This window comes from Colias eurytheme, chromosome 11, assembly GCF_061535395.1.
Source record: "Colias eurytheme isolate Ceu_HAF_F1 chromosome 11, ilColEury1 Martin Lab GWU primary, whole genome shotgun sequence".
NCBI classification, from domain to species: Eukaryota; Metazoa; Arthropoda; class Insecta; order Lepidoptera; family Pieridae; genus Colias; species Colias eurytheme.
Genome location: NC_142990.1, coordinates 8,265,568 through 8,292,563, shown reverse-complemented (window position 1 = coordinate 8,292,563; position 26,996 = coordinate 8,265,568). Strand labels below are relative to the sequence as shown.

General features: G+C 33.1%; 1 protein-coding gene across 1 annotated transcript; it reads left to right on the top strand.

The window, feature by feature from the left end:
- The first annotated feature begins 1,262 nt into the window (after positions 1 to 1,262).
- Positions 1,263 to 16,328, top strand: LOC149904730 (putative tubulin polyglutamylase TTLL2). The gene is made up of 12 exons (XM_090107597.1): positions 1,263 to 1,340; positions 1,677 to 1,796; positions 3,631 to 3,734; positions 10,068 to 10,212; positions 11,504 to 11,666; positions 11,984 to 12,097; positions 12,332 to 12,537; positions 14,204 to 14,355; positions 14,637 to 14,796; positions 15,181 to 15,273; positions 15,610 to 15,801; positions 16,137 to 16,328. The coding sequence occupies exons 1-12, from the start codon at positions 1,272 to 1,274 to the stop codon at positions 16,326 to 16,328; spliced, it is 1,710 nt and encodes a 569-aa protein (XP_089963723.1). The 5' UTR covers positions 1,263 to 1,271.
- The last annotated feature ends 10,668 nt before the right edge of the window (positions 16,329 to 26,996 follow it).

Sequence of the window (26,996 nt, the reverse complement as noted above, 5' to 3'; positions counted from 1 at the left end):
GTGAAGAGGGTAAAGTGCTTTTTAAAATATGTATTGTATGTTACATAGGCGTACTCCTTTGACAATTATTGTAATGATTAAAAAGAAAATATGAATGTCACTACATGTCATTTTCTCCATATGTATTGGTATTATAGTAATAATTATATAAGGAATATTTTGTCAATTAAGTGCAATTATTTGATTTTAAGAATATGTTATGAATATTAAATGTATGGTGATAGCGCTAATTAAACGTGCAATATTGTTATGATGTGTTAAACTAACGATTAAATTTGAAATTGATTATAACTGGATCTGTTGGATTTGCTTGGACATAGACAAAGGTGAAAAATATATTATATAAAACTAAACATAATAATATCTAAAGTATAACTTTCCTCAAGAACCACTATATCCCTTGATAGTATGAAAATCGGTGCAGTAGTTTTTCAGCCCATCGCAAACAGACAAACAGGCCAGACGCGGAGGACGAGACAGATTAGGTACTAATAGACAGACGTAAACTTAGTAATTTTTTATGTGATAAAAATTTGATGAAACCTTGAAAGTTCTTGAAGCGTAGGTAATCAACTCTGAATATCTAACTGATTTATGGCACAATAGGTAATATTTTTTGCAAGTGTAGTAAAATAAATCTCAACGTCAAGTAGGTATGTGGCTAAAATATTTGATCTTCAGTTAAGGTTGTATAAGGTCGTACAATGATTTATTTTAAATAAGTACCGACTTATTACAGTCCAACAAAAATATTATTTGTACAGAATTTATTAACTGATAAAAAGATGAAAAAAGATAACAAATTAGGCAAAAATTAATGTTTCACTATGAATAAAATCTAAAAAGGGCGGGAATATATTTTTTTTAATTCTTCTTTGACCTATTATTTGAGTATTTGATAAGATCGGAAAATCATAGCAAATACACACTTTATTAGTTAACAAATTGAAAGCACCACGTTGTAACTCATCGCAGGGTTTGTTTATAAAGCCCTGTCACGAATCCCACGAGGCTATAAATTATTTTGGTAAGGCTTTGATGCAGCGGGAGCAGTGCCTCGGGGGCGGCCAAACGAAACAGTTGGCCCGTATCAACCCCTCTGCCTGAAAAGTTTACGAATTCTACCAAAACAATACAAGAAACACTCGCATGAGTTTTCAGTATAATGAACAGTTGATAGAACAGTGAGTATCTGTTGTTTGTCTTTTTGTGTTGAGCCCTGTGGGTTTGATGAATGTTTGTTACAGGATTGAATAGTAAAGTCGAAGGAAATGGACGATGATGAACCTTTTATTTACCGGCTTAATGATAACGGATCCGGCCCGAGTTTGCTTGTGAAAGTAAGTGTAGTTTTACAACGTAGGCTTTATTTTGTTGAGATGAGCTAGCTGTTGAGCTTTTATAATATAAGCGAACACATGTGAGATACTTTAATTTATACGTAGAGTTTATAAATTAAAGAAGGTATAGGTAATATTATAATGGTTATATTCAGGCATTAAATTTTGGCTGTTATTATTGTGATCCGACAAAAAAGATACGAGTCAAAACTAATAAATTTACGTAGTAAAGTTAACATTGATAAATGTTCATATGCGTTTTTTCTTCGCTCTGTAATATTTTACGAATATAAGAATTGACTTTAGAGATTTATGTTCAAATGATTTATATTTTAGGTTTGTGCTGAACGCGGTTGGCGTATATACCAAGGGCATGGCGGTGAAGATAAGTGGAATCTCTGGTGGAGGAGCAGCGCCTTTCCTGCAACATGCTACAAGAGTCTTGACGATTGGCAGGTAAATTATATTTAAATAGTACATTTGTGAGATTTTCCCTGTAATCAAAAAGAACTCGCATAGTGCTTGAACTACTATATTCAACAGCAGCCCTTTACAACGTAAGAATAACTTAGACCAAGTTAAATTGAATAAAAAGTTACACCGTTACGTGCACCTTAATGAAATAATGAGAAAACTTGATTGTTGTGCATTCGCTCAGACACTACGGTTTTTTTTTTAATTATATTAGATCATTAAATAATTATAAGCTTATAAGAAATGGTCTCCTGGTTAAAAGATGGGACAAAAATTGAAGGCAAGAGCGAGAAATATGAAATTATAGTGGTTGTGTGTGTCTTATGCGAGATGATTATTACTACAAAATATTTACCGTATGATAAATTCGCAATAAATAGCCCATAAACGTAGAAATAAAATATATGTAGGTACTTCAAAAAAAAAACAAGTATCAAGTTACCATGTATTTCAAGCATTTTTATTGAGGTATAAATAATAACAGTGTTTTATGGCTGCCAATTGCAGTATACGGAAAATGTGGGTGACAGCAAATTCGACCGTAGGTACTAAAACGATTTTGTACAATGGTTCATTGATAGCAGTTTGCTATGGAATTTTCTCGTGTCTTTGGCTAATCAAAAGTTATGACGCTGCGAACATTGATAGTTTTATGATCGAAGCTCGTGTTTGACAATATTTTTTATTTATATTTACGGCGGTCTTCTATAGACTTAGTTCCGTCCCTTGGCCTATAAAGGGATTTTTTGGAATTTTCATGTTTGTTTTATTGTTACCACAATTTTTAGAAATTCGTAAAACTTGTTGTTTTATTTTGTCAGAAAAAAAATGTTTCTTAAAATGAAAAAACAAAAGCAAATAAAGATTTTATAATGCCTCGATTATTTTTACATCTTTTATTATAAAATGATAAAACAATATTTTTAGATACAAATTTAACTGTGACTCGAATATTTTTAAGTCTATTATATAAAACAAAGTTGGATACAAATAGATCAAATTATACTATAATTGTCTTAACCTAGTTTTGGTCTCGTATTTTCTTTAACAAAGTCGGCTAAATATATACCTAAACGAAGAACAGCTGAACCTGTTTATGATTTATGGTTTGATGGATATATCTTTGTGGTAAATAATAATTACATTAGAGGAATATTATTGAAAACAAAACTTTGAAAAGCAGTACGGGATTGACTCGGCTTTGATTGATTTATAGACTACAAGCATAGGAAAAAAATATGGGTCAAATGAACCACCAGGGGACATATCTAGAACGATAGAAGAGCATAAAATAATAAGATTCATCACTATGCCGTCACTTGTAAGCTGTCCAACTGAGTGCAGATGAGAATTGAAAAGTACAGGTAGACTCGGTAAATTTTGGTCATATATTTTTGTACGGCATTCTTAACCATCGATAGATCCATTAAAAATAATAAGACACCGCTCAGTGCCGTACAAAAATGGTGGTCCACCAAGTCGGAATTTTTATTTAATTTCCGAGAGTTACCGGGGGTAAATTTAGTCATTTGACCATGTACGGCATCTGTGTCATACTATTGCTATACTGCTTTTAATCCATTATTCCGCAACGCCGTACAAAAATCATGGGGACAAGAGGAATAAATTGAGAGTTGTAATCCCCTCTCTTTCCCCACTCCAGGGGGTCATTTTTTTCCTATGCGGGCTTGTAGTCTATTATATGTATCTGTCATACTTTTTGTAGGTATCTCTTTACATTAAGTACCTACTGCTTGGTACAATTTGATACAATATTATTTTTAAAGATATTTGAACATACACTATTTGATTTCAGTTTATGAATCACATACCAAAAGGAGGCTCGATATGTCGCAAGGATAGTCTCTCTCGACTTCTTCGGTGCATGAGGAGAATCTACGGCCCTATATATGACTTTAGGTAAAGTTATATTTTAATTAATTTTATAAAAAATTGGAAGGACATTATTAAAAGTAAATAAGTAAATGTAAGTTGTATGGGAGCTTAAAGCTATCGTTCAATTAGTTTTTAAAGTCGCGATATGTAGTTAGAGTAGCTGTAGTATTGATTAATTTCATTATAGAAATGAAAAGAATTTCCATTTCGACGGGGACAAGGCAGCAAAATTATTTCGTATAAAAAATAATTTAATCAAATGTGACATATTCGTCGTATACCTGACCAGGTGACCCTATATTAGCGGGTTCTCCAAATGTAACATAATACAGGGTAGAAGGTTAAGATGGGGCATGAAGGGCAGGTACCTTAACCGTTGTAGCTACATGAAAACGTTCTTAGGAGACTATCCTTAAATTCTTGAGAAATTTTAATCTGCATTCACAGATTTTTGAAAAAATGTACGGTCAGCAAGGAAATCGGCAGTTTTCAAAAAAAAATTTTTTGATGCCAATCGATCCAGTTTCTCATGGGGATCAAAACACTCTAAAAGACCAACTGAGGTATGAGTACTAGAAAAGTCAGAAATCGCGAAAAACTATTTTCATTCATGAACAAGTAAATAGACAAAGGCACAGCAGCATAACGTGCCAGCGACGCGGGGCGTGAGCGGGCGGTGGCTGGCAGCTTTGAATATCGTCACATTTTATATTTTTATGGCTTATGTAAACAATAACACATAGAAAACAAAAGTTACCAAAAGTCACTCTGTCTTCACTAAAAATGTCCTTAAATAATTTGGAACGTTTAGATCTGTTAGAGGCTTACTTTTTAAATTATAAAAATCCAACAGTTGCATTGGAATGGTACAGGAGTAAATATCCAATGCGACATGTACTGACGCGAAAGGTAATTGCGAATCTTGTAAAAAATCTAGCAGAAAGTGGCTCATTTAAGAAAAGCTTGACACGTCCGCGTCGTTCAAAACGAACAAACCTATGTTTACGTCAAAACGGTGACCACTTTGAGCATCTCATATCATAAGTTTTATGTAAATTATTACAGAAATTCTGGAATTATCACCACTTTAAATGTTGTTTTTTGTTATTATTTTGTTATTTTTTATTTCCTTTGACAACCGTTTAATCAAATTAATGTTTCTTCTTATTATCAGTATGTGTTTTAATAATCAGAAAGAAAAAATATTGAAGCCTGAAAATCTCTTTGGAGTTTTCTATTAGTAGAGTAAGATCCCAGAGCGATAAGACATAACTTATGTTCTAAAAGATGAAACTTTAAGTTCTCAGTAGTGTCTCATGTACTTTGTATACCTGCGTGTTTGTGAAGTTTGCCCAGTGACACTTGGGCAGGTACCAGGTGAGAAAGGTGACTAAAAATAAGAGTTACTTTACTTAAATTTAGATGGCTGATTTTTAGATATATTTTATAGAATATCATTCTCAAATGGTATCGCAAGTATCAGACACTTTTCATGGACCAAAACTTTTGTCAGACGCTTTAAAGCTCCACCAAAAATAAAAATAAACTTTACTTATTTTTTAATGTCTGATTTTTTAATATGTTATCAACATAACTATTACAAAATTATATTTAATCAGTCAGACAAATAGGAATGACCAAAAATCCACTAAACACAAAAAATATTCGGCCGTGAGTACGAACGCGAGAGCATTATGCATGCGTTTCAGAGAGAGTGAGACGTCCATTATAGTAACCCGGTTCTCCTTCTTTAACTCACATTCTGTTTCAGTCTACTGTGTATGTGCGCGCAATGTATAGTATTAGACCGGGAGATATTAACACAAAATTTCGAGTCATTTGTAACAGAATGGCGGTTCTACAGGGGTCTTAGTACGCAATGACAAAAAGAAAAATGATGGTGTGAACGCTGGTACCAGCGGCTTAGTCGCGTGGGCGTCAGTCAAACTCGTCGGAAAAATAGCGAAAGTCAAACGATTTGTAACACAAAAATTTTAGAATTTACCGATAGCCCATAAAAAAGAAGTAGGCGGTAGTGTCATGCCATACTTTTCCGGTGTGACTTACAGCCCGCCATACCGACGCGAATGTGTTGATTTAAATAAAACAATTATTCAACCATTTGTACCAGGCTAACTTTTGCACAGGTAACCATCGTCGTGCAGCCATTTACGAAAATCGCCATGCCATACTTTTCGGACGATTCCAAATGGTCGCCATACCGCCGAAAATCTGCAAAAAATTTTTTTTTCGCCAAACGTTTTGTACCAGTATTGCATTTGGATTTTTGGAGAGTATTTGATAAAATGTGACCATTATTATATTTGCCATACTTCTAGTAGGGGGAAAAAGTGCTGTCATACTTGAAAAATTAATTTATTATCGATTTATTTAAGTGAAGATTTCCAACACCTAGATCTTTGAAATTTTGTATTTATATTCGTTGATCCTCAAACTTACAGGAAAATAAGTGCCATACTGTTACAAATCGTTTGACTTTCGCTATTTTTCCGACGAGTTCGACTAACGCCCACGCGACTAAGCCACCGGTACCAGCGTTCACACCATCATTTTTCTTTTTGTCATTGCGTACTAAGACCCCTGTAGAATCGCCATCCTGTTACAATTAGGACTCGAAATTTTGTGTCAATATCTCCCGGTCTAATAATGTGAAACGGTGAAACAGAATGTGAGTTAAAGAAGGTGAACCGGGTTACTATGGACGTCTCACTCGCTCTGAAACGCATGCATAATGCTCTCGCGTTCGTACTCACGGCCGAATATTTTTTGTGTTTAGTGGATTTTTGGTCATTCCAATTTGTCTGACTGATTAAATATAATTTTGTAATAGTTATGTTGATAACATATTAAAAAATCAGACATTAAAAAATAAGTAAAGTTTATTTTTATTTTTGGTGGAGCTTTAAAGCGTCTGACAAAAGTTTTGGTCCATGAAAAGTGTCTGATACTTGCGATACCATTTGAGAACGATATTCTATAAAATATATCTAAAAATCAGCCATCTAAATTTAAGTAAAGTAACTCTTATTTTTAGTCACCTTTCTCACCTGGTACCTGCCCAGGTGTCACTGGGCAAACTTCACAAACACGCAGGTATATAAAGTACATGAGACACTAATGAGAACTTAAAGTTTCATCTTTTAGAAAATAAGTTATGTCTTATCGCTCTGGGATCTTGGACCATAGCGCATCTTTTGTTGAATCACTTATTTTCTTAGTGAATGTGTGGAAATAGTTTTTCGCGATTTCTGACTTTTCTAGTACTCATACCTCAGTTGGTCTTTTAGAGTGTTTTGATCCCCATGAGAAACTGGATCGATTGGCATCAAAAAAATTTTTTTTGAAAACTGCCGATTTCCTTGCTGACCGTACATTCTTTCAAAAATCTGTGAATGCAGATTAAAATTTCTCAAGAATTTAAGGATAGTCTCCTAAGAACGTTTTCATGTAGCTACAACGGTTAAGGTACCTGCCCTTCATGCCCCATCTTAACCTTCCACCCTGTATATAATTTACAATACACTGTAAGTGTATTGTAATTAAATATAATACTAATTTGTATACACTTACACACTTTAGCTATAATTAACTAACTAGCTAGGTAAGCTACGTGCTTGTGGAAGTAGAAATATCCATTGATAAGATACAAAATACACTTTATATATATCTCAATGTGAACTATTGCTTGTACATCTAGATTTTATTATATTAGTAATATCCAAACTTTTTACTTTTTTGCTTTCCTGTAAAATCCACATTGACAGAATTACCTACTTAAAGAGTTAGATCGGATGTGCCGATATTTTGAATGTTTCGGTACCCATCAATCAATCAATTCATATTTGTGGCTAATTCTAGTAGGTATGCTTCACAATAGAAGGAAGCACTTAGCTCCCACCAATAAAAGTTTAAAAGTAAAAAATATAATTAAAGTAGTCATAAATTTAGAGCAGCAGAGTTTCGTGATGGCAATTTGAGGTTTGCGGAAGTACCATTAAATTTAATAACTCCTGCTAATTTATAACCGACAGTAATATCATCAAAAATTAAATTTACGATATCTCAGATTATCGAAAAATGTTAAATGCCACGAGGAGCAACGAAAATGAAACCGAAATAATACTGTTTTGATAATTTTAAGTCATAAAAAATCGTCACGCGATTATGCGAATCGAAAATAAGTCTGGTGAATACAAACGCCTTGAACAAGTTGCTTGTTTACAAAGCTGACTTTCAAGTGAAATTTGATACTATTGAAACTGTTACAACCAAAATATGAGGCCTTATCTATGTTGTGGTAAATAAAATTTATAAAATTGATTCAAGTTTATAATATTCCTTTCGACAAAACATTGAGCTTAATGTTAGATAAATCGAATGATAGCTTTGGAACAAATAAATACAAAATGTTTTCAGTCTATTAGAAAGCCATTAAGATCATTGAAGTTTGCAAAGCTTTGTAAAGTTGTTTTCTTACACTATAGTTATAGATAATACTCGATTTTATCTCTGTAATTTATTTCTTTTGTTAATATGCCTTAATAATCAAATCAGTTAACAAATAAGTGAATTTGGAGTACACATTAAACCATTCAAATATTTGACAAAAGTTTAAAATATCTACTTATAAAAATGATTCAAGTAATTTAAAAGATCTAGACCGTAGTCTGTGTGAAGCTAGTTTATTTTTTCTAACTCATTTTAGATTTTTTTATACAATGAACGGATTGTACAATCATCGATGAATCAAATTCGACCTTTAACTCTAACTTTTAGTCTATCCAATCCAACTGCGCTATATTGCATTTTTAATTGTTAAACATACATTCGAAAAGAGCTATACTTTAGCACAGATTAACATTGCATAATTGCAGCCTAACGTACAAGACGGTGAGCCCTTGCATATTTATATTACATTTTTTAAGTATTCATCACAGTCACAAATTATCAGAAATCCGATATCTAACTTATAACTAGTGCCACTCTGTACACAGGCTAAGAAGAGCAATGTCTATCATATTGTCGTATGACGGGGGGCAGAGTCAATCGCCTCGCGTCACAGACTATTTGAATGAAATCACGCGTGGCGTTGCGTGCGGCACGGCAATAGTTGCACGGAAAAAAGCAGGCGGCATTTTAAATCGTTGTAAACGTTGTTTATATAGGCCTCTGTGTACACGATTTTGCTTAGATTCGAGTGTATAAATAGCTGATAAGTTTAGTGGCAGTTGCATGTATGCAATAAATGAATTCGATTTGGCAGTGGTTCTAGTTAGTCTTAAAGAGTTACGTCTGTTTTTACGGGAGCTTTTCTGGTATTTGAAAATAATTGATGTTCATTATCGCTTTATTTAGATACTTATAAGTATTTTATTTATGCAAAAGTAACATTTCGATATAAATTTAATGTAAACGTAACTTTAAGCAAGTAATATGAAATTTTAAAAGGCTCTATTATGTTTGGAATGCACATAAACGTTGGAATTGCAAACAACTATTTAAGATGGTATAATTCAAGAAGCTTATATCTAATACACTGGAGATTTCAGTATGAACATAGTTAATGTTCATTACATATTTTCTTGTTACAAGTTATGTAATGTTATATTATATAATGTTCATACTGAAATCTCCAGTGTATTAGATATTATATGCTTCTTGGTATATACCTAATTGTTTTAAAAAGATTCTGTTAGCAAATAACTATGCAGCGACATTTAATTGCCAATAACTATCCAAACAATAGCAAAGTCAAATAAAACTTTTAGCGCTAGAAATTACTGGAATAATATTAAATTAGTGAAGTTTGCATTCGCTTTCAAAGGTCAATAATAAGAATTGTTATGTCTTCGGGACGAAGGTGAAAGTTCGAGGTAATATTAAATTATAGTTGGGAATATTAATGAACCGTGCTTTTATAGCAATTACCCCAAGTGGTACCGGTATTTGCGTGACGATTTGAAGAAAAAGTCAATGTCATTTGTTGTGTACTATAGAATTAACGTCATTCCCTTTAAATATTGCTCTATGCACTTCATCGCTTTAAAATAATACGACATTTGCATGCCAGTGATGTTATAATTTAGAAATTTAATGAAATGCAGAACTCTGTATTGCTTATACAGTATAAAACGATACAATACTTGTCCAATCCATTTGATTGTTTTTCAGAATCATAGTTTTATTACAATTTATTGGATTATTCCAAGAACTGTAATTTTCTCAATCATGGTTCTGTTTCAACAAGCGTTACTCTATCCTACAGAGTGTATCTGTCCATAATAATAAATTATATACATTCTTTAACATCAAATAACTTGTATCCATACATTTCAGTCCACCATGCTTCCATTTACCCCTGGAATACGCGAAGTTGGTGTCGGAGTGTTCACGGCTGAGGCGCAGTGAGGATGGCAACAATGCTGTGTGGATACATAAGCCGGTCGCACAGAGCCAAGGCAGAGGGATATTTCTTTTTCGTGTGAGCTAATTAATACTAAGAAGAATACGGTACACATAGAATTCAGTACGTTTCATGTTTACAAAGCTTGTCCTATGTATTTAGGTGCTAGAAAAACTAGGAGTACATATAACCAATTAGGGTCGATCTAACTACATGGTCCATTAAGGAAAATGTTTTCTCCTGTAAAATGTAGGGTGGATAAGGGGATTTTGATAGATTGTTCGCTGTGAGTTGAAGCTTCTGCAAATTGTTAAATAATGTTTAGTAGGTATGTTACAAATTAGCTAGTATACTAGCAAAATAGTAAAGGTTAAACCTAAGCAATTTAACAATTCAGACAATGCCATTAGTACAGAAGCTCATTTGTTACTATTCAATAATAACTATAGTTTCTTGGCAAGAAAATTATTACGGCCCATTTGTTCGACTCCATTTTGAGGTCAAACTAAAGGTATATCTAAACAGTCGTTATTCATGTCTTTTCCATACAGCCTAATGCACTATAATTTGATAACAATAATATCTCATTTCTAAACGTACGTCATTTATGGGTTACGAGTGCACAACTTTCAGACGGAGTTGTTTAAACTAAGTAGGCGTAATCACGCGATTGGGGCAGGTCATATAATATCCTGCTCTGGCTTAACGATGATCGAATGGTTCAAATATATTACCCTACGTATAAGAAATTACTATGTTCTCCTTCATACTATCTAGTATTTTGTGGAAACACAGTTACTAAAGTCTGTTAAGCTCTTATGATGCTATTATTACCCAATCCATTGCATCGCATTGTAAGTGTTGTAGTAAAAATAAAACTACAAATCACCTAGAAGGAATTAACGATACTATGCACCATAATTCCTGGCACTTAGCCATTAGGGAAATAAAAGTACAAAGAGCAGCGTACTAAGACTTGATAGCTAGAATAGTAGATACTAGATGTTACATTGTGAATGTAACTGAATTTAATATTTACAACGAATCAGTTTAAACAACAAGACATGGTCTATTGTCTTATGTCTACTACTAAGACGTTTTTAATTACCTAACTTATTATGACCGCAAAAGATGTTCTGTCTATGATGGATTTTTGTAACTTTTCACGCAAAAACAGTAGATTGGAACTTTATAGAATTGGGACACATACATAATTATAGTCAGGATTAATTCAGAAGTGTATTATGCGAATAGAGCCGTGGAGTATTTTTAAATTTATTATTTTATGTTAGTAGAGCTATATTATTAAGCCAGCGTTTTTTTATTACTTTACAGGAATAACACATGAATCGCCTTATATTAATTTCAGAGTGTTTGTGAAATGCGTTGCGGTAGTCCGGCTGTGGTGCAACGATACATTGAAAGGCCTTTGCTAATTGCTGGGTATAAGTTTGACCTGCGGCTGTACGTCTGTGTTCCTGGATATAGACCACTTACTGCGTATATGTATGCTGAGGGGCTGGCTAGGTTCGGTATGTATTTAGAAACTACTATATTTTTTGAACACTGCGGGATTTTTTTATCAATCACACTTTTAACTGTTTCAATCTACTTTCCTCGGGACCAAATATATTTCGCTGCAATCATTGATTCCGTACACACAGCTTAAATATAATGTTCTGACTAACTTAATTATCCTATAAATAACAAGCTTTTGACATGGGCTCGGATATAATAACATAATACCAATAATATTTGGTTTTGATTCGTTTTATCGCTTAAAATTTTTATTGTAAGTAAATATTATTCGTATTGCTGCATTGTTATAATATTTTAATTTTATTTCCAGGAACTGATAAATACACATTATCTGATATACACAATCCATATAGACATTTGACGAATTCCTCATTAAATAAAACTGGGCCCAGATTTGCAGAATGCAAAGACAGAATTGGAAGTGGTAAGTCTTGACTATAAATATTAGTGCGTATAAAGTAGAACTCCCTCTTGGACCATTAAGTATCACAATTTCCTACAAATGATTCTTTTTCTGATGAGTATTTTATTCATTTATTTCTAGTTACCTATGTTTGAAGCAGAAACCAAAAGAAAACACCCTTCAAATTTGAACTATGTAGGTTTTTACTTATGTACCAGAATTTTTTTATCCAGACATTAAAATGTCAATTTCCAGGGTGTAAATGGACGCTGAAACAAGTACGTCGAGCGCTGATTGGTAGATGGGGTGCTATAGAATGGCTCGTTTGGCAAAGAATAAGGGCCATAGTGACTCTGACGCTATTAGCTCAAGCTGCTGGTACTCCACCAGCTAGGAACTGTTTTGAATTCTACGGCTTTGATATATTGCTCGATGATTCTTTGAAGCCCTGGTTGATTGAGGTAAAAACATGTTTCTCATGCACTCGTAGATTTCAAACATACTTCGATTTCGTATCTCTAGGGTATTCTTATACAAGACACATTTATAAAGTTTATAATACATTCGGTAAAAGATAACTGTATCGAAATACGTCATGAGTAGGAATTTAATCACCCAGTAAATATTTTGGAGTGGTTGTAGGCACTTGCCGTAATAAATTGATTGATGTATACTTTTTTTAAATTACTTGTCGTTCAAATTTTCATCTACTCATTCTGGTCAAAATTTAACCCGTGACGCGTCCTATGTACAGACGGTTGCTCATAACTAAAACTGTACTGTAGCGTCCTGCGTAACAACGACTGTTCATAACGCGGCCAATGACTTTGAAGGTCACCTGTAGTTCTTACAAGTGAATGTTTCCAGTATAAAAAATATTTCTCTATGCCTTAAACATTTATAATTCGAATCGACACGACTCCGAGACAGGCAATAGAGACCAAAACCACAAAAAAAAAAAAAAAGTGAATCATTGATTGAGTTGCGTCATCGGCCATAGTTTGTGACATTTGTCTTGTTCAACGAATATTTGGATTGTGAATTATGCCGAGAGGAATAATTAGATGAGTGATAATTGAGACGTATATTACTGGAAATTTTACGTAGAATACGTTTATGATATTGGTTTTAGGGATATTTGAAGAATACTCAGTGAAAAAGTGTCTCAACTTTTCAGTGCGGAAGACGCAAAATGGCGCTTTTTTTCTTGTTTGTGAATAATGGAGATTTGTTATTATTCATAGTGAAATACGTTGTGTTAAATGTGTGAAAATTTAAGTGAATGTATTTGGCAATCGTGTAGTGGTATGAAAACGTGAATATGATCATTTGATGACTCAGCATTATCATGTAAGTGTTAGTATGTAAGCAATTAAAATTAAAACAAAAGAAAATCAATTTTTTATAATTTTATAGAAAAAATATATCGTCATGATTACATTTTTATGCTATAACTAGTTTCTTCCTCTTTCCAAAAATATATCATACATGGCATATAATTATAGAACAATAGGGTAAATAAAATTTTCAAACTCGGTAGTCATAAAAAAGCTAGATTTCGTGAACTCCCTTGACACTATCGGGATCGGTGCCGGCCACAGAATACATAATAGTAGCTAAACGCTACAGAACGAACACTCTCCGCCTCCCGCCAAAATTAAACTTACCTCACCCCCGCGCGATCAGACATAAAATGGGCCATATTTTTCTGCAAGGACGATACGCAACGAAGATTGACAACATTAATCAAATTGACTTAAAGTAATTTTATTATTTTGGATTTGTGATTATCGTTTTTCGTAGAAAATGGTTAGATATTGTGCTGTTTACGGATGTATTTCATCATAAAAACGCGAATTTTTTTTTACGCTAGTCACAAAAGTGCCAACCATAAAGCGTTAACACACACATTTGCAGTCACTACAGTGTGACTGTCAAAACGATCATTTTGTATGGAGTGTCCGGGGTGTGGTGCCGGCTGTGCGCCGGACGCGTCACGGGTTAAAACTATTTCAGTTTGCACTATTTCAGCGCAATTGTAGATTTGCCGTGGATGCGATGCGATAAGTTATTATGGATTTGATATGTTGAAACTAAATGCTAATATAATTCTTTTTCGCCTTGCAGGTGAACCTCTCTCCGGCATTAGCAGCAGACTGCGAAGCGGATATAACAGTGAAACAGCCGATGTTACACGAACTGTTTGATCTGCTCGGCTTGCCGATGAGACACACTGGCCTATCGTACCTGCAGGGACCTTCTGTGCCGTATATTACCAGGTTAATATGCAATATTCTATTTACTTAAGAAATAAAGTTCGTAAGTAATAAAAGCAGATGCCAAGTGGAGATATATGGAGAATAAATGTGTACCAGCACGGATGATAGATTTTTACAAATATGAATATTTTGCTAGACGTTTCTTTTTTATTAATAAATTGTTGCTATATTATAGAAGCTCTTTACCAATTGATAAATTTTCCGTCATGATTAATAGCAGAACTTTGTATTTTCTATACTCAGCGATGTTTTAGTAAGTAAATGTTTTTCTTTATAATTAGTTACAGTTCAGAAGATGAGAGCGGAACACCTAGTGCGACCAACCGCTCCTCGTTTGGTCATAAGCGCGGCGGGCGTGTTCATCGACGGCGCAGGGCTATGCCTGTTCACTGCGTTACTATACAACCACCAATGGCCGATAAGTATAATGTGAGCTTAAGAGTGAACTTGAAAATAAATAATTTAAAATATAATCAATAATGTAAAGCGAAGTCTTGTATCGTATGAGGCAGATATGTAGGAAATTATAGATGGTCAGGGTGAGACTACACTAGAAAACGAACAAAGATTCGCTAGGTTTTCGCTGCAAAGTGAGGACACTGTATCACTGTACCATTTATTATTATTATTCGTTTGGTCGTCTAGAAAAGATGACTTTGTTGCCGGATAATCTTTTTTCGTTTTTGTTTGTTATGATATAAGCAATACAGTATGGCGGATAAATTCATTGTCTTTGCTTTACATTTATTGTATTATTTGTACTGTACAGAACTTATCTACATAAAATATACAATTTTTCACTACACATTCAATTCTATTTTACAGGATGTTGCTGATAAAATAAAAGAAAAGCCGATAGAAACGTTACAAAGTTACAAATCGTCTTCCGACATTGCTAGTGACGTTTCAGATTCACAGGTGAGAAATTGAATAATCAAGCCATTTTAAAACAACAAATTCCGATTCGATAACAAATTGTAGATATAGTTAAATTTAAATGTGTTACCACAAACACTTTACGTTGTTTTTAGGACCTCTATTTTATAAATAATTTCCTTTTTGTAATTATGGAAATTGAAACTTAAAATCAAAATTTGCTCAAATGATAGTATTTCTAACTTCAAATATATCATAAGATCTTTGATAAATATTTTGCAGAGCTCTTTCGGAAAAACTAATTTCATACAAAATAAAAAAATTGTTCGCTAATAGTAGAAGTATTGGTTTAGATACTGATCAAAATATTCCTTTTAGTCAGCACCAAGGATTGCTTCACCCCCAGAAGCCGCAGATGAGACCTGGCGCGGGGGCTACGCCACAGCAGCGTCTAGGAGAAGAATGATGAACGCCTGCATGTGGGGTAATGGTGTGAGGTGGGATAGGGGATCCAACCGCGTGGGACAATGGGTCCGGATTCATCCGCATACGCTGTCTAATTATGAACAAGTAAGATATTAAAAGTAACGTTTTTTTTTCTATAGAAAACTACAACAAAAGTTTGATGTGGTAAAAAACTCAACAACGATTGAAATTATAATATAAATCAGTATTGTGTATATTGTATGTATATAGTAATTGTGTTATAAGTACGTCCCCTGCAAATTATGCATTAAGTCTTCTTTTACATATGCACTTTTTATAGTTCAACAAAATTGTAGTACAATTAGTAATAGTTTGTGTACAATGAAATTTTATCACATTATGTGCAATGAGTTGCAGATGAAAATCGTTAAGTGGTGCTTCGATCACCGAGCCACACTATTATGACTATTTATTTACAGTTACCCCTGGAAGATGTAAGAGAAAGCGTAGCCCACGTGACGAAGTTTGTGCGCGCGGCTCGAGAGGTGGTCCGGGAATGCGGTCGCGACGTGCGTTCCCGGGATTCCACTAGAGACGCCGTCTTCGAGGCTGCACTGCGAAAGAAACTAGCTTATGGCCCGAATTTTGAAGTCTGGCTGCCACCGTTTTAATGTGTTCAAATTAACTTTAAGAATAAATGTGTTCTGGACTTTTTGACTTTTATTTTGGGTAAATGGTTATGTCTAATCTTGCAAAAAATTGTTGATCTTGACCATCCTATATTTTTAATATAGTGGATAGCGTCTTAGAATATTATTATCAAACGTACTGGGGATAATTTTGTGGGGACATGTACTAAGATGGCCTTCTGTAGTTTGTTTTCATGCGATTCAAATATTTTTTATATAATCGTGTACCAGTACCGTCTAAAATTTAATCCTAATTTTATGAAAATAATAAAAATATATTATAATTATACAGGTCTGGAACACAGTACCTATAGCTAATTAAAAATCTTATAAATTAATTTTAAATTAGGTAGGTATAATAGAAAATCAGACAGTAAAATACTTCAACTAGAAATTTTCTCTGCTTATCAATTGCTGAAAGTTCTAAAAACCGTTCATAGTCAATTACTTCAATCAATTATAAAATAAAAGTTAAAAATTTGTTGAAATGCTGTTAAAATTTTTAGTTACAAACTAGTGAAGTGATGTTGTAAACGCGAAACTGCAAGCTATTCCAAATAATTAAGATCCCATTTAGAAAGATTGAAATTGATTTCTGCTTTGTATCTATTAAAGCTATTACGAGAGAAGATATTATTGATACTATTGACTAATGCCTAAAGGTAAACGCGAGTTTATAAAAAACTACATACTATTCGATAAAAAATAGGTACTAATGTTTACTAAAATTAATGGTAACAAGTGTTGGTAATATCGTAGCTTTGCATTATTAAATCGTTAATTTATACGGCAATAATGTGATATAACACACTTATTAATACAAAACACAATAAACCAAACCTGGAAGCGTATGCACTATTCAATGAACATGCAATGAACAGTATTGAAAACAAAGCATGTTTTTAATTTTTTGTTATTGTTTGGCAAAAAAGGAATGGAAGAAAAACCCAATAACACGTGTAAAAATATATTTCAGTATACGGTGTTCGTTAGCATCGAACTAGAATTTGCGAATGTAGTTTTTAGTTAACAATAACAAGTAAGACGATATTGACCATTGTTTGATGAATACGAATGCAGTATCATCGTTATACTATCATACACATTTGAATGTTATCGAGAATTTTTTATTTGATTTTTGTTAGTGCTAACGGAAAATTATTATTTAGCTTATTTAATCTTTATATACAATAAATCATTTTAAGGATTATTATTTATTACGCGGAAATTTAATCATACAACGTGAAGTTTAAAACGTAGATATACGTGGTCGTTTTCGCAATTTTAGCTAAAGCTTAGAAGACAAAATATATAGGATATTATTTACTACTTCGGACTGTTTATACTTGCCAGAATCAAAACTAATAAGTAGATATTAGGTTTGCTAGTGATCTTATTCTGTTGTTGAATGTCTTTTTTTAACAAAATAAAAAAATATCTTCTCCTGAGGAAAACAATAATCTCTATAAAGAATCTCTATGAAGATCGCTTTTAAGCTTTAGAATAAAGAGATCATTTCTACACACATATATTACCTTTTCATGTTTGTATATTCCTCTGCATTTAGTCGCTAACTCAATTCATCTGCTTTATTATTAGAATTTCCTCTACACGTACTATGTGCTACGTGATAGTTAGCGAATGTGAAATTTAACAGAATGCGAACAATAATTATTCATAATTTGAGGTGGTAGATAATAGCTATTGTTTTATTACGACATTATAGAACACTAGCTTTTCGCTATCATATGATAAAACTATCGTATGTGTTAGTCCAAGTTACCCTCTATGTGTGTGCCAAATTTCATGATAATCGGTTCAGCAGCTTTTGCGTGAAGTAGCAACAAACAAACAAAGGAAAATACAAACTTCTGCATTTATATAAGTAGGATTAAAGAATATATAACATACCTATTACCTTCCTATAAAACAAACACAAAAATAAACTAATAAAGTGGAATTGAGAAAATGGTTTTGGGTATAGTCTAATCATGATAATGCTAAGTAAATGGAATAATAAATCTAATGTTACAATTTTATTCAATAAAAATAGATACGGAACTAAGAGAATCAAATTCCGAGCATTGAATCAAATTCCGAGCATTGTTAAAACTTCACACAAAGCATCAAAACAAATTTCATTCGACAAAAACGAAAATTTAAAGGTAACAGTGCACTATTCGAAAAATATCCAATACAGGGCATTAATTTACACACAGAACAATGAATCCATTTCGTCAGTTAAAAATCAAGTTACAGTGATATGTAGCGAGGCTGTAAAATTTCCATACAGCCGAAGGCATTTAAGACCGGTGAATGGACCCATTGTTCAGACCCTATTGTGTTTTTCTATCGGGAGCTGCAGCGTATGCGAATGCAAAAATAGTACTGTCCATTTCAATTACAGAATTACCGCGCTGAGTATTAAGTTGCTAGTTATATGACGTTTTATTCGATCGTTTGGTATTCCGTAGGCAAATGGAAAATGGAACTAATTTCGTTTGACATCTATATGACTGTCTATGTTCGATTCTGGTAGTTTCCAGTTTTTTGTACACATAACACGGTACATGGGAATGTACCTATTATGAAACTTTTGATAGCGTTTTTGGTATGATTCTTGAAGGAACAATCAATTATTATAATTAATTTGACACAATCACTGTATTGCAAATGTATATAAATTCTTAACCCTAATTTATTTAAGAGCAGAATAACAGGGTATCTGTCTTCAATTAATTTTCATAGTCGGTTACAATTCTGAAACAGAATTTGCTTAAAGCTGTAAGAAGCAATTTTGGAATTGACGTATTAAAGTGGTAGGTATATTACCGCATAATTTGTAATAATGCATATTTTAATTAAGCGCATCGCAGCACGAACAGCTTATATACGTAATAACAATGTGTATTACGGGCTGTTTAATTATGAACAAGACGCTTATTATATACACTGAGTACTTTAACGAAGTAAAAATTTAATGAATGTTAATTTTGATTTATGCACATCGTCAATTATTTTGTAATTATGAATTCGGAATATTCATAATGCAAGTGGTATTCAAAAGGAACGTTGTCGGTTTTAACTGCATTTGAAATTATTATAATTGAAATATTAGTTTTTATGTTTGGAGACAATGTAAGACAAATTTAGTATGATAATAATAGTAGTGTAGGTATGGGATATATGAGTTGTGGCTGAAATAATATCTTAGGACGGCACCGAAAACGTCCTGAAAGACGGTGAAGCGAGGTAAAGACATCTGAGGAATACAGTACGTTATGTGTTTTACCTCATAAAGTTCGCTACAAACCTTATAAAATAATAGAGTTGCATTATCTATGCTTTAAAAATACCTAATATGGATTATTGTTATAATCTTAATCTTAATCTACACTAATATTATAAAGAGGAAAACTTAGTTTGTTTGTTTGTTTGATTGTAATGAATAGGCTCATAAACTACTGGACCGATTTTAAAAATTCTATCACCATTCGAAAGCTACATTATCCACGAGTAACATAGGCTAGGTTTTATCCCGGAAATCCCACGGGAACGGGAACTATGCGGGTTTTTCTTTGAAAACACGGGCGAAGCCGCAGGCGGAAAGCTAGTACTATTATAAAGGCGAAAGTTTGTAAGGATGTATGGATGTATGGATGTTTGTTACTCTTTCACGTAAAAACTACTGAACCGATTACAATGAAATTTAGCACACATATAGAGGGTAACTTGGATTAACACATAGGATAGATTTTATCCCGAAAATCCCACGGGAACGGGAACTATGCGGGTTTTCCTTTGAAAACGCGGGCGAAGCCGCGGGCGGAAATCTAGTAAAATATATAATATTGCTAACTATAATAATTCATAACATGTGAAAATAACATGTTGTTACTAATTCTATTTTCCGTATATTATCTGAATAAGTAATTTCCTTCGATATAATAACTGGAACATACAGTAAAGCCCATAAAGCCAGCGTTACGTTAAGGAGCGTTATTGAGCCGTACATCATGTGTCGACCTACGATCTTGGATATAATTCATAAGATTCAATTAATACTGGCATAATATGGGAGAAAATATCAATGAACTTACTTTAAGTGGTCTTTTAGCAATTTGATGTGAAATATTTTAACATTAATTAAGTTTCAGAGTTTAGAGGATTAGTCTAAGTTGTAATACATTTTTGTTTTGTGGTTTAAAAGTAATTTATAGCCTTTTTTATTTATATGTAGTTTTTGATCGAGTCTGAACAATTGCTTTGTTTTGTATGTAATGTATTTTTACTCAATAAACGATTTTTTTTATTTATTATAGTTTGGTTGTTATTAGTAGAAACATTTAAATATCATTATTCACCCGAAAACACATGGGTCATATAAGGAAATTCCCAAATGCTTAGGCAAACGAGCTATTTGTACTGTCACCTAACAAGTTGGGAGTTGAATTCAAATTTTAACTACGCCATAAAGCGCGTATGATTTGTTAGAATGCATGTTTCTATTTTACGCGACCAATTCCAAAGGCAGGATTTTTAACTCTTCGTGTTGTTTATTTTCTAATGTTATAGTTTGTTATGTTGCAGGGATATAATTATTGATCACATGAGTCATGAGCAAAAAAGAACCTACCTTCACAATTTTGTAACAAAAAATAGTCCGTTTGAAAATTTCGGCAGCAGACCGATCCGGCTATCCGCAATAGCTTTAAATATCCCAAGCGATATTAGACCGTTCTGCGATATTAATTCCGTAGTCCATAATAACCAGGCGACACATCGACGACCGCGACAATTGAATGAGGGGAGCGCGTTCAGGCGAGCAATCCATTATGCAGATTGCTGGCCCGATTGCGGCATTGTCGCTGGCTCGCTGTGCCTATTACGGGACGAATGTACCGCCCCGTACGCGACCGATTCATTTTATGGATATTGCGTCGTTGGATTAACGATTGATTGATGACTCGAACTGGGCGGTTTTGTTTCGTGCGTACAGGTATTTCAGTACGGAATTATTGAGTAGGACGTGCTCGGATGACTGAGGAGTGATTTTGTTTGGGTTGAATCAAAGGGAGATGGAAGTAATGTTCTACTTACGTCAGAGTAATAAGTATAGTCATTTGTCACAGGCCATGAACAAGCAATATTAAATACGTGACTTCTTTCTATAGAATACATACAAGATGCTCTATCACAGACTTTTATAAGCCAATTTAATTGTAATAATTTAAGTAGAACATAATTTGTCCGTTACCATACCAACAGATTGTGGGATTACCCAACTGTCCTTATAAATAGAAACGGAAAGCGAAAAGGAAAAATCGCTGCAATAATGTATTTTGTGTAAGCGGATAAAAAGACCAAATCCCGGACTTAGTTTACTCCGTTGCTCGAAGTTATCCGGAGGGACTCATGAATGCATAATTATTTTTCGGCTGTTAATATTTTTATCAGCCCCCGTTGCGTTGATTGCCTCTTGAATTTATTATCTAACTCCACGATAGACCGTTTTCGTATTTATTAAGACCACCTGCCATGCCGTGAACGCACTGTGTGAATTATGAGCTGGATTTCGCGGATAGAATTTTGTAATAAGCTCGTTTCGTTTAGTTTGTTTTGTTGCAAAATTGAAGCGCCAAATTGCGCATTATTTGTTTTATACACACCTACAATAAAGGCGATGCATCAAAGGAGGTGGAGAGGTGGAGCGCTTCCATCGTCCATGGCGCGAGCTTTTGATTCATTGGATACATTAATTTTCAAAATAACTAATCTTATAACATCTTTTGTAATATCCTGGTCATTTCATTTGCCTTTTTATTTGTACACATTGTATACTTTTTATTTTAATTCATAATATGCATTATATTGTAAAACCAATATAATTTATGGGTTTGTTTCTTTAGCTGTAATTTCGAATTTGACGACTCTCACAGACTTTAGAGAGTTCTTATTCCTCTAAATATTTCAGGGTGTAGATATAAGATATTATACGCAAATAAAAATACGATAACTATTCAATATATAAAATATTAACGTATCTTTCGAAGCGTAAATGCAGTCTACACATCACATCATCGGTACATCGGCCAGTAGATACAATTTGAAACGAGATCGATTTGACCAAGAGAATCAAGTCTCGGTAGAGGCATACTCGACATGGAATAACAATTGTTGCACAATCATCTTTATTATATAAATGGTACAATATCTATTGTATTGTGCATCTCGTTATACTGAAAATGAGTGAGAGAAAATAAGGATTCGTAATAACATAAGACCGAGGTTCGCAGCCACTACAAAGACTTAATATTCTCTGCCGCATTTCACTTCAAACCTTAATTACTTGTAGCAAAATGCAATTGTACGTCATATAAATATTAGCTTACCACAGACACAAAGTTAACTCTAAATACTAGCAAAATGGCAAATAGGTATTTATTATGTTTAGTATCGGTACTGATTGCAAAATGTTTACTGTTATTAGATAAACAGTGACGGTGAAACGCAAATGTTTGCGGGCTACCCTCGTTATTGAAATAGGGGGCCTAATATGTACAATGGGTAACATTCCGCGCACAAATTGTTCGCAATCTCAAATACACATATTGATTTCACTGTTTTATTGAGTCGTGCAAGAGCTTATGTTCTAATTAGAATGGTACTAGGCGTTGTGTTGGATGGTATTGATGAACGCTATGCCGTTGTCGGCGTTTATGTAATATTTCAGTTATTTCATGAAGACTTGTATTCATGGATTTGTCGTATTCAATGTCTGTAAGGTTTAGACTACAGGCCCATGTCGAAAAATTATGGGTCATTTGAACCACCAGGTGACCTATCTAGAACGATATAAGAGCATAAAATAATAAGATTCAGCACTATGCCGTCACTTGTAAGCTTTTCAATTGAGTGCAGATGATAATTCGAAAGTAAAGGTAGAGATTTTTTCCCCTTATGGTTCAAATGACCCATAATTTTTTCAAAATGGGCCTGTAATCTAGTTGTAATATGAACAATGAACAATCTGATAACTAATACATAGTGCCAAAGAGTAAGAGATTGTATTCTATTGTGTTGAAAATACCAAATTTCAAGGCAAAAAAGCGCGAATTTAATTTCATATAGATTTTTACAGTATCAATTCCCTTTCACCAATACCGCGGTTTAAACTGTACTGTTTCGCTTCCACCGTAATGCGCTTCCAATTGTTTCGTGTTTAATTAGACAGGAACAAATATACTGCGCAAATCGCCTCCGGTGCGCTACCTTTGTCCTTTGTGATGAAATTCACAACTTTCTTGCGTCCGCAAACCAACGACTTTGAGTTTGCACTTCGAAATGATTCCGTTTTAATTATTTAATGTAACGTTATGTAAGTAAAACTTAAACAGTATAAAGAAGTAGTAAATAAAGATATTCGCATTTGAAGTTATTGGTCCTCTATATGAGCCAAACAATATTTGTTTTTTCTTTGATACACCTGCTATGTATATTCTTAATATAATATATTCAAGCAAGTTTAAGATAAGTTTGTCAATAGATAATAATATATTAGGTACTTACAACTTGGGTGTCAATCTCCGCTGAACAGTTTAGAACCATTTAGAACTAAGACAGAGTTATAAATTTTGTAATTTTACAAGGATTGCTTTAGTGTGCATATTAATGGTTAGTAATTATTATAAGGTAAAAAAACTGTAAATTAATGGGACTGACATAATTATCTTTTCGGTTTGCATATCTTTACATAAACTATTTTTAACTTTATTCTTATGTATAATCACGAACTTATTCAAGAATGTTTAAAAAACTTTGCGAACGCTTTCTTGAGAGCATAAAAAATTTAATTACTTTGCTCAAAGAGTTATTCTACTCTTGTCTAAATAGAGTTTAACCCAAGGGAGCGTTTGTGTTAATTATCGTATTTATTTTACTGTTTGCAGTTTAGATTCCATTTCAAGTTCTGCTTATTTAGGTTCACCATTTAACCATTGTATAGAAGAAAATGTTATTTCACCTGATACGTAAATGTACATCGTGTATGTAACATCGGCTCAATTAGGTTCGTGTAATATGCGAGTATATAATTGGTATTTTACTACCGTATCACGTATTAAAGATTTACAGAAAATTGTTAAACTATGTTGTAGTAGCTATAAAAAGTTAGTAGATATTATTAATTATTATATTGTCAGTCAAAGTGTATAGATTTGTAGAGCAATCTAAAGTGATTAAAATTTCCTTATACTTACCATAAATAATTTCTTATAAAAAACTTCATTTCATATAAAACACACACTTCATATAAAAAAGCCAATGATATTATTATCTTATTTTCCTGAAAAGTGGAATATTTAAACTTTTAAGTGTATACAAGTTCAATAATTTTAACATAGCCCTAAATTATACTATGTAGAGCTAGCCTCTATGAGTCGACTAAATATTCATCACAAGCGGTTCGCCCGTGGTACATATTTACATTTTCTCTACATAAGAACCATCATCGTATTTCAAGGAATATATCTATATGTCTTAGATTGTGCCGAAAGTGACGCAGATTAGTGCATATATTATTTTCCGAACCAGATTCACAAGTATGAAATTCACTGTTCAATCACAGTTCCACCGAAAAATACTTAAGAACATAAAACATGGTATACAATAGAAGCCACCACAATTAGGATATCCCATTTATGAAATTGAATGACTGTAATAACACTTGAAAATATAACGGTTATACCTATACCCCTGGGACTGAGTTTGGTTTGTACGGACCAGAGCCCCGCAGGCAATACACCTCAGAAAGCTTTGTGAATTTAACTTACTCGAAAAGCAAGTGCCTAATTGAAATTTATATTTGAAATAACATGCTTAGCGTTCAACTTTCCCGCGCTTTCTCGTGAGTGAACTTCATTCGTGATAGTTTATTTTTAACAAAATTGAATTCATTCGCTGCAGACTAATTTTGCGGCCATTGTTTCATACATTTTATAAGTTTCACTATTCATATGAAATGGTTTCTTAGTAACTATCTACAATTTAAGTTTCAAGCTTATTTCATGAGAATTATTTATTTATTTATTTAGAATTTAGTATATAGAACAAATAATATAATACTGGTATATAGTAAGGTATATAATCAAGATACACATTTTACATATTATATTCATGACGCACAAAATTTGCCTAAACGACAAAATGAAAGCCACGAGCAATATTTAAACAGCAATACAAATTCAATACCCATAGAAACCTTTACATAATTAAGAAAGCTTCAGAATTGTTTATTCATCGAATAACGAGAGCATTTTGACGCGTTGACGTTGATCGATACCCATTATTAGATTAGCTGAGACGCTCATATGGACTATTAACAGTACATTAGCTTAATTTCGGCGGTAATATAGCTGAAACTCACTAATGCTAATGCTGCTGACGTTCACTAGTGCATCGCGTTGGCTTTGTACGGAGGGATTAGCTCATGTTTGTATCAATGCACTTTGCGAATAAACCTTTGTTTTGGTACTACAAATAAAAAAGGCTATGTAAACTGAGTACTTCCATCGATTTAGGATTTTCGGTTTTGTAAACCAGTTTAGCCGTGTAAAGCTTTTACAGAATAGTATATCTATGATGGTCTCTTATGTATCAACTAATAATAATTAATCAATTAAACGCACTCTTATAAGGACATAACTATACAAACGAACCTCAACTGTAATGTAGGCAATGTCTATATTTAGTCGTGTAATGTATCGTTCGTCACAGAGTAGATTATAAAACTTATAATCAAGGATATATAACACAGACAGTAGATCAATTTCTTCAAAAGTTAGTTGCATGGCTTTAATTTTTTCCATGAAGATTTGCCTACATTCAGACTTTTGCTTTCGTGAGTATATTTCGGCAAAATTCTATCTATAATTCTACCATTTCTTTTGACTGTAATAACACTTGAAACTATAACCTTAACCGGATTATTACGATAAAAAGTAACATGTAAAATATTTGGACAGTTGTACAGCGTTTAAGAAAAAATTAGGAACAGGATAATAATTTCCTTGCTCTACATCGAAGTTGGTTCCCCAGAGAGATTCAGCACGTCATTCAAGACTTGGCTATAGATAATTAACCAAACTGAGCTAAACTACCAATTAAGGTATGGAATTACAATTTGAACATTGCAGTTAATAATAATTGTACGTAATTCCCACTCCATTTCATGCAGTATACAGTAACCTCAGGTTAACTAATTACAATTTGGTATATTCGATATTGCACTAATCCATTATATTAAATGATATCGATACCTTGTATATCTGATGATTATATAGGTTACATATAGGACCATTTAGGTTTTATATAAAATGGTAATAAATAACGCTTTTAAATCAATAGTTGCTTTACTATTGGACAATTATATGGAGACTGATGACTAATACAGATGATAATATAAATTAGCCACATATATATGTTATAAGATATATACATATAATAAAAAAAATCCAAACTTAATATAGGTAGGTAGTATTTCACACAAGGCTGATCAACTTCAAATACTGTCTTCCTAGCTAGGAAATATTGGCATTTATGATCCATTGTAAAATGGAAATCGAAACCACACAACAATACTATCATGATTAA